This window comes from Oncorhynchus masou, chromosome 21, assembly GCF_036934945.1.
Source record: "Oncorhynchus masou masou isolate Uvic2021 chromosome 21, UVic_Omas_1.1, whole genome shotgun sequence".
NCBI lineage: Eukaryota > Metazoa > Chordata > Actinopteri > Salmoniformes > Salmonidae > Oncorhynchus > Oncorhynchus masou.
In genome coordinates this window covers 29,070,567-29,086,926 of record NC_088232.1, presented here as the reverse complement: position 1 = coordinate 29,086,926, position 16,360 = coordinate 29,070,567, and the positions used below count along the sequence as shown (strand labels likewise).

The 16,360-nt window shown below is 43.4% G+C and overlaps 1 protein-coding gene across 5 annotated transcripts in view; it reads left to right on the top strand.

The window, feature by feature from the left end:
* The window catches only part of LOC135508062 (fermitin family homolog 2), a 91,029-nt gene extending 75,099 nt beyond the window's left edge, over positions 1 to 15,930 (top strand). For 3 of the 5 annotated variants that reach the window (XM_064927984.1, XM_064927987.1, XM_064927986.1), the window contains 9 exons: positions 2,672 to 2,806; positions 7,510 to 7,559; positions 8,704 to 8,828; positions 8,958 to 9,064; positions 9,183 to 9,407; positions 11,764 to 11,784; positions 12,578 to 12,702; positions 12,933 to 13,074; positions 13,272 to 15,930. In XM_064927984.1, coding sequence (XP_064784056.1) covers positions 2,672 to 2,806; positions 7,510 to 7,559; positions 8,704 to 8,828; positions 8,958 to 9,064; positions 9,183 to 9,407; positions 11,764 to 11,784; positions 12,578 to 12,702; positions 12,933 to 13,074; positions 13,272 to 13,445 — 1,104 coding nt within the window. In that variant the 3' untranslated portion in view covers positions 13,446 to 15,930. The remainder of the gene's footprint in view (positions 1 to 2,671; positions 2,807 to 7,509; positions 7,560 to 8,703; positions 8,829 to 8,957; positions 9,065 to 9,182; positions 9,408 to 11,763; positions 11,785 to 12,577; positions 12,703 to 12,932; positions 13,075 to 13,271) is intronic. The other 2 variants (XM_064927985.1, XM_064927988.1) reach the window with 1 other exon arrangement.
* The last annotated feature ends 430 nt before the right edge of the window (positions 15,931 to 16,360 follow it).

Below are 16,360 nucleotides of genomic sequence, written 5' to 3'. Positions count from 1 at the left end.
ATTATTTGAATGGGCGTGTTGTCCAGTGTTGACACTGACGTGGTGGGTGACAGTGCAGTGCAGTAATATCTAACAGGTAATCTAACAATTCCACAACAACTACCTAATACAGACCAGTTTAATTAAAGGGATGGAATAAGAATATGTACATATAAATATATGGATGAGGGATGACCGAGCGGCATAGGCAAAATGGTATAGAATACAGTATATACTTATGAGATGAGTAATGCAAGATATGTAAACATTATTAAAGTGACTAGTGATCCATTTATTAAAGTGGCCAATGATTTTGAGACCTGTATATAGGCAGCAGCCTCTGTGTCAGTGATGGCTGTTTAACAGTCTGATGTCCTTGAGATAGAAGGTCCCAGCTTTGAGGCACCTGTACTGACCACCTCGCCTTCTGGATGGTCGCGGGGTGAACAGGCAGTGACTCGGGTGGTTGTTTTCTTTTTGGCCTTCCTGTGACATCGAGTGCTGTAGGTGTCCAGGAGATCAGGTAGTTTGCCCCCGGTGATGCGTTGTGCTGACTGCACCACCCTCTTGAGAGCCTTGCAGTTGTGGGCGGTGCAGTTGCCATACCAGCCCGACAGGATGCTCTCAATTGTGCATCTGTAAAAGTTTGAGGGTTTTAGGTGACAAGCCAAATGTCTTCAGCCTCTTGAGGTTGAAGAGGCACTGTTGCTCCTCCTTCAACACCCTGTGTGGGTGGACCATTTCAGTGTGTCTGTGATGTGTATACTGAGAAACTTAAAACTTTCTACCTTTGCAGCAGTACACAGAAACATGGTCCCCCTGATAACTGTATGCAAGGCTGTATGCTTGCATGGAGCAACTACAATTAAACCAACTGATCCTGTCTGTGATGCCTTGACTCTAGAAACAACCCATTCCAGATACCTGTCATTGAAGATGGTTAGACTAGACACGTCACTGACACTTTAGACTTGTTCAAGTGCTGTTCAACACCATAGTTAACTGCTGTGGACGTATTGATTATGTCACTGCTTCTTTTATACAAGTTGTGTAATATAAGAGGAATAGTGAAGAGCGGGAAGGACAGTGAAGGTATGATTTTTGGGGGGTGTGGGGATCCAAGTCTCTTGTGTCCCTTTGGGTTGCCCCCTGAGACCAGGGGAGCCCTGCTATTTCTGATCCTTGTAAAGCCTGAGGGACAGGACATGGGGACGCCAGTGTGTCCTCTCCCCAACGGGTAATTATAGAGTAGCTACCGGACTCACCCCACTGGAGGGATCACTCCAACCCAACCTGTAATCTCCTACACATTACTCAATATCCCCAATTACACTGAAAGGTGACACTGCTAGGGTCTTCAACAGGAGCCGAGGTGTTTATTAATACATCATTGGTTGTCGGTTTAGTGGTTCATCCCCCACCGAAGAGATGCTCAAGATGCTAATCTGTAGTGTGTTTGGATTAGCAGCTAGCATGTCGCTACCTGTCTGTTTGCACCACTATCTATCGTTATCTCTTGCAAGTTTATGGTAGCTGTGACAGTCATGGCTAAGGTGTCACTGAGGAGATCAGGCAGGAAGAGAAGGGGTGGGTTTATTACAGTGAGAGTTGAATGGTCTCTGTGTCCAGGGATTCTGCCTATCACCCGGATATGTCCGTGTGGCTAAGTATAGCGATTAGCCTGCCATGTTCAGCACAGTAAACATGACTGTATTTGGGGGATAAAGGCCCAGGGCATGCCTGTTAGCCCACTACCCCCAACTCCAACCCTACACATACAAAACATATGCGCTAGAAATACACACGTACGCACCAGAAACACACACACACACCATCCCCCTCTCCCCAGTGTCAGTAGAGCGTGGGCGTCAGAGATGGTGACATGAAGGGAGAAGCCTTTGTCCTACATTCTGAAACCCTAGCTGGTTATGGCCACAGAAGTGCAGTGTGTCCTGAAATATGCCTCTTTTCCTCTCCCTCTACCTCTCTCTCTCACCCCCACACTGTCTCTCTAACTCACTCACTCCCTCTAGGCAGCTGTTCATTCATATTGAGGAGGAGGAGTAGAAGGTGGGGGGGTTGACAGTATAAATACAGTTTGTCAACAAGTTGGTCTTAGTGTTGTTGAGGCATAGGGGGGGTAGACCAGAATATAACATGGTGAGACTGGCTCTGTTGGTCCAGAGGATAGTGTGAATGAATGGCCAGGCCAGAGACTCGTCCCAATATAACAAATAGGATTCTGACCAGACTAGATGGTATTTCCATTGTGAATCAATGCAGAAATGCTGCACACAATGTCCCAAGTCTGTACTACTCACATGTGCTCCAAGTAAAGACACATTTACAGTCACTAATTTCACCAACTAAATACTCCCCCTCCCCCCCTTTAATAATTTCAAAGAATTCAAAGTAATTGTTGTTAATCAACAGTTAGTGCTTCATGGTACTCACTTCTACAACACCCAAAGTGTTTTTACCACTTTATATGCTATGAAAGGGACGAGGAAACCACTACCAATGTACACAGAAACGGACGCCAGTGGGGCAAACCAGAAAAGTTACATTACCAGTAATGACATTCACAATATCAAACAGGAGACTGGTGTTGACACATTATTCACAGTCATGGCATATAATGTAAAGGACTGTTGGCTCAACATTAGTCCTTTTCTCTATCTCTCTCCCCCAGTACCACATCAACAAGCTGTCCATCATGTCGTCAGACAACCACATGAACAACAGTGAGAAGGAGGTGGACGAGGTGGACGCTGCCCTGTCAGACCTGGAGATCACCCTGGAGGGAGGCAAGACCTCCAACACTCTGGTACTACACCTTACTGTCCTATACTAACCCTAACCCTGTCAGACCTGGAGAACACCCTGGTACTACACCTTACTGTCCTATACTAACCCTAACCCTGTCAGACCTGGAGAACACCCTGGTACTACACCTTACTGTCCTATACTAACCCTAACCCTGTCAGACCTGGAGATCACCCTGGTACTACACCTTACTGTCCTATACTAACCCTAATCCTGTCAGACCTGGAGATCACCCTGGTACTACACCTTACTGTCCTATACTAACCCTAACCCTGTCAGACCTGGAGATCACCCTGGTACTACACCTTACTGTCCTATACTAACCCTAACCCTGTCAGACCTGGAGATCACCCTGGAGGGAGGCAAGACCTCCAACACTCTGGTACTACACCTTACTGTCCTATACTAACCGTAACTCTGTCAGACCTGGAGATCACCCTGGTACTACACCTTACTGTCCTATACTAACCCTAACCCTGTCAGACCTGGAGATCACCCTGGTACTACACCTTACTGTCCTATACTAACCCCAACCCTGTCAGACCTGGAGATCACCCTGGAGGGAGGCAAGACCTCAATACACTGGTACCATTACTGCACTTTACCGTAAAACACACTAGTTATGCAATTTACTGTACTTTACCTCACTGCTACTCTAGTGGTACATTCAATTAGAGCAAATGTTATTGGTCACATCCAGAGTGGCATATTATGGTTGAATCGGAATGTTACATTCAAATCTCTCAACCATCATATTTATGCCAATATGACGCCAATGTAGATGAAAATTTGAGGTATACAACACACCTCTCGTCATAATCCATCCGGCCGTTACCGAGAGCCACTATACTGGATTGTTGACGGGGTCTTGTTCGTATTACGGTTGTCAGAATTATTTTTGCCCAAACCTAGCTCAAATTCTAGACGTCAGATTAAAACGAGGCTACAGCGTCCATATGGTGACCATTAGACTTAGATCCATTTAGACTGGATAAGTTAATTGGCACTACATGCGCATTTCTGCCCAATAAAAATCAATGTGCTACCTTTTTTTCTGACAATTCATTTCTGACAATGCTAATATTTTTTTGCCAAATCTCAGTTCTAAAACCGGGCTGCGGTCAAAACACTTAGAAGACACACCCTCGTCCACTTACCCTCCTTATGCCCTTGGGGAATTGCCGTTGCCATCTTGGAGGGTGGTCCAAATGATTAGACAAGCAAGGGAAGTTTGCAACGTAAGTCCCTCAGCCCTCGTTTTTAGTCGGCTTTGTGAGTGTACAATTATGTTCACTCCGGGGCCTGAAACTCCCCATAATTCAATTTGCGACGATTGTACATCCGCTAAGGAAAGTCTCAGAAAGCTTAAAAACAACATCAATGGAGAAGTCAACATACTGTAAACTCGTACAATTGCCCTTATTTTAGCACCCCAAAACGTAATACTTTCAGATCAACGGTAATGTCCATACCATTGTAAAGCACAATTTCTCCCCTTTCCAACAGAATCAATTACATGACCTAAACGCTGCCCATTTCTGCATAATTCAAACAGGCAATGAGCCCCGTCGGGCCTTTTTTTTAAATGGCAGGTGGGGAAGCGAAACTAATGCGTGATAGTGAGAAGGAGAGATGTATGTTTTTTTTCACTCGATCTGTCCAAATGATCATCTTATCGCCTCTAAAATGTAAATAAAACACAAAGAGTTTATATAATGTGTCATTACATACCTATTTGAAGGTTTGTGTCGAATTTCAATGGGTTTTTTAGGGTGGTTAAGTGATCTTTGAAGTTAACAGCGGCTTTGAGAATGATGATCGCATGCAATGATGACAAAATAAATTACTAGGTATCCCCCCCTTACAACCGTCACTGTTCATTTCTTGTTTTTTAAAGGATGATAGAAGTTCTACACCTGGTGGAGAGAGATTGTAAGACAGAAATAGTTCCTTTGTGTGTGCTGTACGTTACGACATGACACGTCACGATGCAACGGAGGGTCAGTTTTTTTCAACTTTTCTCCAATACTTTAGAGCCATTACCATGTCAATCACCCCTTGAATAGAAACCTAGTTCACACCCCCGATTTTGAAGTCAACACAGTCGCTACAGTCCCATTAGTTTTCTTTGTAGCCTCGTTTGAATGTTGCAGTTGCACGGAATGGGGTGTGTTTACGTTACAAGTGTAAGTAAAAACGAATGCAAATAAGTTTGAAATTGTGCTACTAATGCACATGACGGCACAAACACGTCGCGTAAATATATATTTTTTGAAAACTTTTGGAAATTGTAGAAATAAAACATTTTCCTTCTTCAGAAGTTCCAGCTAGGCAGGCTAACGTTATTTAATTTGATAGCTATCATACAGTAGGTGAATAATAATATATCTCATATACATAGACAACTTGACTAGTAGAAAGCTAGCAGCTGTAGCTAGTTAGCTAGCTTACACCAGTTGGATGAGAAGCAAAAGGAAGGTAGCTAGGTATATTTTGCTATGGAGGGTTTTTCATATGGCTGAAATCATCTGTGTAAACTGCTGACCTGGGAACCTGGATATCCATTTAAATAGTGTTAAGTTGATCTATAACAGGGTTCGTAGCATAACGGTTGGCATCACTGCCCTGGGATTTGAAGGTCCTGGGTTCACCTACCGGAGGGGATATTTTGACCATTCTCTGTCGTGTATAGATTGACACCCCCCTCCCTTTCCCAAAACACGAACACTCCATCCCTACAGTACAAATGCACACAATCAATTGCACAGGTTGTAAACGTTTCCTTTTCTGACGCCACTTTCTTTTGAGAAGCTAAGAAATTTGCCAAGCTGTCCTGGGTGGAGCTGAAGCATATTGTACACTATCAGTAGTACTTAAGCAGCCTATGTTCTCTTCCAAATGAGTACTCCCATCTGTTTTCATATTTATACTGCCATTTACAAATGTGTGCTCTTTTACTGCCGTTAAGAGCATTTGTAAGCTAAAAGATTTAGCGTGCCTATCCAATGTCAGATTTGTAAATATGTGTTCTTAAAAGTGTTTTGTTCTTGTCTATTGACTTTGTATTTTACAGGTATTTCTCAGCAGTTTGCCACAGTGTTTGTATCAGGAGTTACCAAGATTGCTATTGACAAGCCACAGGCTTTTTTTGTTCAAGCCCCGTGCTACCACACCTGATTTTACTGCTCTGCTGTTGATCAAGACCTCAGCTGTTCATCGAGACCTTGAATAGTACAGTCAGGTGTGGTAGAACTGTGCTTGAACAATAAATCCTGCATAACCCCGTAGCGCTTAAAGAGCAATTATGGCCATCCCTGAACTATATCTGATGAATATACTGTATTGTATATTTTGTAATAACTCGATATTGTTTACAGGTAATGTAGTATCCTACTAGGCCTTTCTTCAGTAGACTTTAAAGTACATTTTCATGTTAATAGGTACATGTTGATTATTTTGTGTATTTTCCAGTAGCTTTCTCGTTTTTATTGTTACAAGAGATCAGTGAAAAATAATTCAGTTTCTACCATATATTAGCTTAAACGGGTTTCTGGTTTTTCGCTTCCCTCTGGAAAATCAGCTGTTAATATAAAATAAATACTAATAACTACATTATTTCAGTTGCCATTTGTCATTATTGTGTACTTTTACTTTACTTTTATTGCTATGTTTTGCTGTATTATAATGTTGTGAAATAGTGTTGTATAAGCACCTTCTGGTGTAAAAACCATGGCAATTAGTCAGGTTGTATGAGAAGGTTTGAATCCTAAGCAACCTGCCTACACATTATTTGTAGTACAATAGACCAGCATAGCTACTATAGTACATTAGGTCAAAGCTGTGTGCTGGAAAACCTTAGAGCATCGGTGAAGTACATTGTGGTGTACATTTCCTTTTTCGGCTTCAGGCCAATGCCTACTTCTCACTTAACTTTTTTTTAAAAGTTTGACTAGGGTCTGGGTGAGAACTTCACTGCAAGCCAAAAAGCTACTTCAGAAGGTGTACGTTCTAATGATGTATATAAAGGCTAGAATGCTGATGCTATGTGTTGGTCAGTGAGAGGCTTTGAAGCCACCGGTCAGCCATGTTGGCACTCCCCAGTAATAGCGGTCCTCCACAAGAATGAATGGAATTCTACAGTATTTCAATTAAATATTTAAAGGACAAAATTACGTGTATTTAAGTATTTTGTTGTTGTAGTGAATGTTATATATTTGAATGTATATATATTATTTATACGTTTAGCTCACATATAATGTAAAAGTATGCATTAGGTGTCTGTAATATAATAAATGTGGTATAAACACATGTAGACATTTCTACAGCTTCCAAAATAGTTTTTTACAACGGTGGGGAAGTGCCAAGATGGAGGTACGGTGGCTTAAAAACAGCACCCCCTGTCTGTTATCTAGTGTATATATATAAATTATTGGTCAATTCTGTATGGGTTGTGGGTATCACATGATTTGGCCATTGTTAAAACTGTCTGCCCCAACCAACTGAAGTTTATACAGCTTATCTGAGGAAGTTGAAGCTTGATTAACTGTTTCTTTTATAATGCAACTCTGAGCGATGACATTGCAAACATAGAAAGTCAAACTTGAGGTCATTGTTAAAGTTGTGCTTTATAATCCTGTCCTTGTGCTTTCTCAATAATAACCATTCAACCAGCACTAAACATGTTTGTTCCTCTCTTCCTCTCAGGGTGATATCACGTCCATTCCCGAACTGGCTGACTACGTCAAAGTCTTCAAGTAAGTTCAACAACTGCTTCGGTGGTAGAAGTTGTCTTAATCACAGATCTAGGATCAGTGTATCATCCCGAAATCCATTATGGCGAAATTCTAAACTGACCTTAGAATAGTGGCAAAGAGCCAACTAGCCAGTTCCTCCTAACTCTCCAGACTGCCTCCGTTGATTCATTTTAGCCCTTTCTTGATGTTTGCTAATGACTGGCCATGCGCGTTTAAAGAAAGCATTGTCCCTGGGATGTTAAATCTAATACTATGGGAGCAGGAAACAAGGTTTGGGCCTAAATTGGAGAGCTGTTGTCTGTTCAGTATCAAACTTGTCTGTATGGATTGGGTTTGTGGGCTGGCTTGTTCCCAGGACCAGCTTATTGGTGGGGCTCAGGATGTATCAAAAACACTGATTACTGCAGTGATTCGGGTTACGTTAGGACTAGGACCAGTTATAATGGTCCTCTTTAGCTCATGGCGGGTTATAGTGGTCCTCAGTAGCTCAGTTGGTAGAGCATGGCCCTTGTAACACCGGGATAGTGGGTTCGATTCAAGAAACCACCAATAAATAAAATCTATGCACGCATTAATTAGTTGCTTTTGACAAAAGCATCAGCTAAATGGCATATGTTATATTAGTATTATAGTATAGGCTCTAACTAGGGCACAGAGCAATATCTTATACATAGCTAGGCACACAAAGTTTTTCCTGGTCTGGTCAGGTGGTGAGTAAAACCCCTGGCTCTAGTCATAAAAGCCTTTTGGCCACAGGCCGTGCTGACAAGCAGGTAGCTCTTGCAGCTTAAATAATGTTGTAAAAATATAAGCTGTAGTCTATTACTGAGAGGTATTTCCACAGTAATTGTCCTCCATTAAAACTCATGTCCAACGTTGGCTCCTCTCCCATTCATGCTACTGACTCTGTTATGGACCACAGAAGGAGGCTGAGAAAGCTCTCGCTGTCTCTTTCTCTCGTCTTTTTTCTGTTAGACTTGGCCCCTCTCAAGTGGAAAAAAGCACCCCCTTTTTTATGTGGCTTGACGGCTCTCCTCTTGGTGTCTGGGGTTGGGTTAGCGTTGCTAAGCTATGTGTTTTGTGATTCAAGCAGAACTGACTTACCCCCCCGTCGCTCTTTTTCTCTATTCTATGTGTTTTCCAGACCAAAGAAACTGACACTGAAAGGCTACAAGCAGTACTGGTGCACGTTCAAGGACATCACAATTTCCTGCTATAAGAGCAAAGAGGAGGCTCATGGGACACCCTCTCTCCAAATGAATCTAAGAGGTACACACACACACTAAAGAATTCAACAGTTCCTTTATGACCTGAGTCTGTGTGATCCCCAATGGTGTGTGATGGATGGCTTTGACCACCTCCGCCCCCTTTCTCTCTGAACTGTTCGTGTTTTTGTAGGTTGCGAGGTGACACCAGATGTCAACATCTCCGCTCAGAAATTCAACATCAAGTTACTTATCCCGGTAGCTGACGGCATGAACGAGATCTGGCTGCGGTGTGACGCTGTGAGTACGGCTCTTTGGCCCCCCCCAGGGGAAACACTGATACTGTGAATGCAGTCCATATAGTCATCTTATAATCATAACCACCATCCTTCTCTCTGTCTACTCCCTCCCCATGCAGGAGAAGCAGTATGCCCACTGGATGGCAGCGTGCCGCCTGGCCTCTAAGGGGAAGACCATGGCAGACAGCTCCTACAATCTGGAGGTCCACAACATTCTGTCCTTCCTCAAGATGCAGCACATGAACCCTGACCCCCAGTTCATTGCGGAGCCAGCCGTCACCAACGACATCAACTCTGAGTGCCTGGTGTCTCCACGCTACCTGAAGAAGTACAAGAACAAGCAGGTAACTGGAATAACAAGGGTCTGTGTGGAGAGGAGACCCCATTTATGTAGCCTACAGCTGAATGGCCATGGATTCAAATATGCATGCAGGTGGATACATGCACTGCAAGTGAACAGACAAAGCTATAGCAGCAGAAAGCAACCCTGGCGAGATAATGGGGAAATAATTGTTCCAGGGGGAGTTTGTTGTTTACCCCCTACCCGATGCACCCCAGCTGGGCGCCTCCTGGCGTCTGGGTTGTCCTGCACAGGAATGCAACCTCCCTCCCTCTCTCGCTCCCACCTTCCCTCTAGGAGGAACCCAGGACAACGGACCATGCACTCAGCAGTCTAAAAGGGAGGATTACCACAAGTGAAGCTCTAAGGCGATCTCCTTACTCTAAACTAGCTTCCTTCCCTCGTCTCCTTTCTGTAATTATAACTGAAAGGTGACTAGCAAGGAAGCTAGTTGACTGGAAAGAGGTCCAAAATGTTAATTTCACCCATCCATGCCCTGCCAGATCTGTGCTCAAGGAAAGGAGGAAAGGAAAGGAGAAGAGGAAATAATATAATACTGAAGACTATTGAGAGACGCAGCCAGAGAAAGCCAGACAACCTAAAGGAGTTGTCTCACTGAGAACTCGGAGGCAAACCACCAAAAGCCAACCAATGATAAGTCACATTTATGCATTAGATTAACTTGTTTAAGGGGCAGTATAATTGTGCTCTGTACTTAGCAAATTCCCATGTAAATAACAGGCTGATGTATATACTGTACATTAGACCTGCAGAGCACATGCCTCCACAGATGGGAGGGGGAGTGGCCTTCCCTCGCTGACTCACTCAATGTGGTTCTGATTAAGCTGTATAGGAAAAGTGGGACGTTATTTTGGTGTGGGTGTGTGTGTTTCGGTGGTTAAGTGATGACTCCATACTAGTCTGGGTTTGGACTGTAACCATAGCTTCAGCCTGGCGTGTTACTGGGTCGTCTAGGAAAAGAGCATGGGGAAAGACCACTCCTGATGTGTGAGTGAGAAGGGAGGAGGGGAGAGCTCATCAAACAGGAAATGTCTATCCTGGGTGGACATCCTAAAACAGTCATTACTGTGTCCACTGAATCACATTGAAATTGTGTTTTTGTTCTAAAAAAAGGAATGAGAAAAGGCCAAACTTGTTTATTTGGCATTGCTGCCTAAAAACAGGATTGGAGTGTGTGTATAGTCTGTAGTGTGATGGGCCTCCTACTCAGATCTCATTCAAATTCTCACCCCTCCTAGCCTCTTTACCCGGGGCTGTGGTCCTGGCCCGTCTCCAGTCTCTGTCTCAGTGTGAGGCTCTGAGCTCTAACCCAACCGAGCCCAGCTAGGCAAGCAAGGGATGGCCCAAAGGCACCTCATGAAACACTCCTTTCATCTCTGGCTGGACAGGGCTACTGGTAGGGGGATTAGCAAGGGAAGTTTTGAAGAGCATTGTGTGCTTTTTGTGAATTTGTTCTGTAGTTTTTGTGTGTGTTTGGGAGGGGAGTTTGAGGAAATTAGTTCTGCCTGGGAATGCAGAATGGGAAGCTAGGCTGAGAAAAGCCACTCTGACAGTCAGCTAGTTGTGCTGTGGGAGAGATGTTTTCAGGGTATTGCCCCCCCCCCAAACTGGACTTCCTCTTCTCAACCCCCCTCCCCAAGGGATTTCGTGCTCCAATCCCGGCAGATACGCACAGGAATTTGGATTGCAGAGTGTTGGGCTAGATGGTTTCTTAACTTCCTAGCCAAACATACAGTTTTACATAAGAGAAAGCAAACTGCAGAAGCCAGATAACAAACACCAGAATTTTGCTAGAATTTTGCTAGATTTTGCTGCAAATCCAGAGAGCTGGAGCTCTCTATACTACAGCTGTGTGATGCCTTGGTAGGTATTGCCACCTTGTGGACATAATGGGAATTGCGTACACAAGGCTACTGGCCTGCCCTATAGTACAGTACTCAAGCTAGTTAATTGTAAAATATAATATTCAACTGTCACCCAGGTGTTTTCAAGAAATAATTACTCCAATTAAATGTTTCAAACTTGTAAATCAATTAAATCAGTTTGTAATCATTTGTGTCCAAATAACTAAACCCTCTGCTTGCCCTGACAGATACTGTACTGTGACTGCTGCTGCTTTCTCTCCACGTGGAGACTGCTGCATGATCATTCAGACCTCAACTCTCCTGTTTATTTACCCTGTTCTGATTCGGATTCTGCTGCTTTGTTTTGGAGCTATTTTCTTTGCTCGATGGCCTTGTTCTCACCTGCTTGTTTTTCTTTCTTCCTTTCTTTCCGTTTTCTCTCTACCTCCCCTCCTTTTGCACTCTTCTTCCCTACCTCCCTCCCTCCCTCTTCAGCCAGGCTATATCAGGGACCTGGTAAGTGGAAATGGCTTTGTCTTGGGGTCGTGGTTGATTTACCATAGTAGTAGTTGTTTAACAGTCTCAATAGCTAGTTTGTTTCACCTTTAGTCTTAGCAAAACTGAAAATTCCCAGTCTAAGGGTGATTGCTAACTGAGTTTTGTTCAAGCCTCATTTCCCCATTTCTCCTACACACACTCTTTGAATGGGATAGTAATATGGTCAAGTGGTGAGTCTGTCCTGAAGACCTAGGTCAGCATCTGTCCTACTCCTCTTCCCACTGACTCATACGCCATGGGTTTGGGCTGCTCTGCTTCGAACTCAACTTTAGGGCTGTACAGAAATACACTCGCGCCGGGGCGGGGAGGCACTTCATGGGTCATTACACTTAGACTGGCCTCTGGGGATCTCAACTGTTGGTTCATACTTTAGTTCGGTGACCTTGTGTGCCTTCCTGTATTTACGGGAAGGTGTCTTTGGGTTTAGGGGTTTATAACGTGGTTTTTGTGTGGTGAGGGTGGGGCCATGTGTGCACAGTAGACCCCAATGTCTTTGTGTCTAGGGCAGGGCTGTTCAATTCAGGTCCCAGAGGGCTGAAAAACATCTTTTGTTTTGTTTTTCTACCTGGTAGTTAATTGCACTCACCTGTCCCATGTCTGAATTAGTCCCTTATTAAAAAGGGAGGATGAAAACCAGTGTTTCAGCCCTCCAGGACAAATATTGAACAGCCCTGGTCTGGGGCTTGGTTTCAGAGTGGAGGTGGTGTTGGTGTGTCACGTGTTCAACAGCCTTTCAATGTGTGTTAATCAGATTTCAGCCCGGATCCTGGAGGCCCACCAGAACGTGGCCCAGATGAGTCTGATCGAGGCCAAGATGCGCTTCATCCAGGCTTGGCAGTCCCTGCCCGAGTTTGGCATCACTCACTTCCTGGCCAAGTGAGTCCCTCGCTCTTCTTCTTCATACAGAAAATAATAGACATTTTCCCCAAGTCTATGTCTCTCTGTCTGCCTCTCTGTGTCTGTGTGTTTTTGGACTTGTTGTTTTATGGCTAACAGAGATGTTATTGTCAGATACAAAGATGCATGGTTGAAATCCAATAATCATATTACTTCCAAGAACCACATCCCAAGCAGTGTGCTCACTTGGAATTCTCTGTCATTCCCAGATTCCAGGGTGGGAAGCGGGATGAGCTGATCGGCATCACTTACAACCGTCTGATCCGGATGGACGCCAACACCGGAGACGCCATCAAGACTTGGAGGTTCGCCAACATGAAGCAGTGGAACGTCAACTGGGAGATCAAGATGGTACAAATTTCAGTTTATAGACCACGAAATTAACAGTTTGAGACGACGCATTCAATAATCTAAACAGAGTCACCGTCAGTTTGTTTTCGCTTTACCATCTTAACATGCCATTTCACATGTAAATCTTTCACATCTTTACTAAATGAATTTTCAGTAAAGTCCTATGGTTTTGACTGTGTGATCACCCTGTGCCCTAGGTGACGGTGGAGTTTGCAGATGAGCCCAGCCTGGCCTTCATCTGTGCGGAGGTGGACTGTAAGGTGGTACATGAGTTCATCGGAGGCTACATCTTCTTGTCCACACGAGCCAAGGACCAGAACGAGTCTCTGGATGAGGAGATGTTCTACAAGCTGACCAGCGGCTGGGTCTGAGTCTGACTACCCTATGCCAGGGGTCAGAGATTAGGGGTCAAGAGGGGAGGGAGGGTGGGGACTAGATCTTATCAGTTTATTTTATTTGTTATATATTTTTGCTGGTTTTATTTTGGAGCTGTGCTGAAGAGGCTCACACGGCCGCCCACTATCGTTATTGCTGTTAAGAAGCTGACACCCTTTATTTTTTGTTGCGTTAATGCTGACAAAGGTATTTGTAAACACTAATATTTTGAGCAATGCTGCAGCCCAGATGATCTCTGAACTCCAAACCCTGCCTGTGGCTCCCCCATCATTCTCCAATGCACAGGGGACATCGTCTACTTCCTCAAGCAGCTATCACTAAGCTATGTCCATGAGAACGTATCACATGTCAGGAGACCTCTCCCTCACAAATACCTTTTCTACATCTCCCCCCTTGTACTTCGACTCACCTGAAGGAACTGATCAAATTGGCCCGTCAGCAACTCCACTACGTCGTCGTAATCCGACCAGACCACAAAATCATGTGTTAATGAAGAATCACATTATTTATTTATCCATGTTTTGTTTTCCTGTTTTAATCTGGCATTTTAGTAAGATGTGGTGCTCAACTTAGTTTTTGAAGTGGCCAGTGGTTTGCCTCACATGCTACTCCTGTGATATGATACTCTGTCTAATTTATGCTGCGGAGTGCCACTTTACTCTCACGTATTGTACACCTACATATTTACTCCCTTTAGTATCAATATAGGCAGTAGCAATCACCAAAGTAAGAGTATCAGCAAAACGGCGACACACTTTTACTTCCTCGGCAGAGACAGGAAGTGATGTGGGGTAATTTCCTTCCGTCATTAAGGAAAGGCTGAGGAACGCATAGCTCATGGAGAGACTGTCCTCTCCACCCAATGAAGGATTTTCATTTGATCTAACTAGTCCATATGAAGTCACATGTAAGCACTTCTCCAGTGTACATATGATCCCTTTATGAATAAGCTGTAGTAGTTAAATGAATGTTTTTTATTATGGTGTTTTCTTTCTGAGCATACCTCCAGTGGCAGTGTCCTCTCCCCTGTGTTCAGTAGTGTGCTTGAAGAGTTGGAACAAGCCTTGGTGCACACCTACAGTCGTGTTTTCCTGTTGTCTTGATTAGTTAGTATGTCAGAAAAACCGGTTCTGAATATACACAGAGCTCAACCAGGGTGAATGTCCTACAATGTGTTCTGTAAACACCTGAATAACCATGCCTAGTTCTTACAGCTAAAATATGTCAGTGTGGTGCTTCATCATCTAGAAGGGGTCACTCAAGGATACTCTGTTTGAGAAGTTATTTTTCTGGTTATGTTGACAAGTCCTGAGGTAATTACTGAAAATGCGAATGAGTATGTTATTGTCATGGAACATGTGGTGCCATGAAGGCTTGTTGGCCAAATGATGTGGCTCAGGTACATGCTGCCAGCCACATAGGGTTGTCAGATGCCCACAGCATGTAGGAAAGGCCTCAGCTCTGCCTTGAGACTCCGACCCTTGCCATTGCATTGTGCATGTATAGTACAGCTGGAGGGATATTACCAATAACAGCGTTCCCAAATGCAGCCGCCTCCTTTCTGTTATCGACGTTCTTTATCTTACACCGTATAGTATTACTATTATTCAGTACCGTTTTCGTTGTTACGCACCAGCAATAGGTCACCAAGTTTGAAGAATGAATTATGCAAAGTCCGGGTTTCTTTTTTCCTCGGTATGAAGGAACATTAAATGAAGTATTCGTTTTTTGTAACTTATGTAAAAACACAGGTTTAATTGAATTGTACAGTTGTTCTTTTGTTGCTGCTTTTTTTTTGAGGGGGGGGGGGTGTATTTTGCTTCCAGATAAGAGCATTAGTCAACATTGTGTAGTATGAAGATTTGTGCCTGCCAATGTTACGGTCTTATTGAGTTAACATGATCTATATATGAAGAGAACACTAGTCTCAAACTCCAGGTTGGTAGAAAGTTAATGAAGATTTGTCTCACACTACTTATTATTATTATTATTATTATACTCAGAAACATTGATAAAAAGGCTTTTCAATGTACTTTTTTCTTCTTGCCTCTCCTATAAGCAGAATTACATTGCTAATTTCTATTCTTGCCTTTTTTTGGCACTGAATTTCTGCTCTAGCTCTGTAAAATTTCACCAATGACACCTCCCTAGGCTATCAAACTCTTACTCTGTTCAGTGCCTTTAAAAAATATATCACTTAATTTTCAGATTTGATCACCATTATAGCTTTTCTTTGAACAATGTTTTTGGTATGAAGGAGACCCTTTTAGTTGAGATGGAACCTAGTGTTTGAGACAAACGAGCATAAATTAACTGAAGAGAAGGAAGCTTAGCCTATTTTTTTCCTACTATAATGTTTTTTGTTTGCCCCCAATGTCCAGAGCAGCAGTGCATGGCCTGCTGTTTTCAGACTGCAAAGAAATGCATTTATTTTAAAAAATAAAAATACTTTTTATTTAAGGTTTGAGTTATAATATTATATTCCTACTTATTCAAACATCGAGGCAGTAATGATTACTGAGGACCAGAAATCATTCAGGATACCGCTTTAAAGCTAAAATGTGTAATTTTCTGTATCTGCAATTGAAATTTGGGTGATTCCACCCTGTCTCCACCAGAGGGCAGTACGTAACCACTCCATCTTCCACCCACTGCTGCACTCACATCATATCCAGGACTGGATCCAAACTTCTCTAAAGGTCACTCACTGTTCTTGAAGCAGCTTCCAAAGTTATCTGGCATCTGTCAAACAGAGTGGCAGATTGATGGGGAGTTAAAATGAGCTCAGAGTTACCAACCGTCTTCGTTTACAGGCTCCCCGTCCTGCCATGGCAACCGTCCGTCTGTCACCTGTGGAGCAGCTATGGTGTGGAGGTGCCATAATGATGGC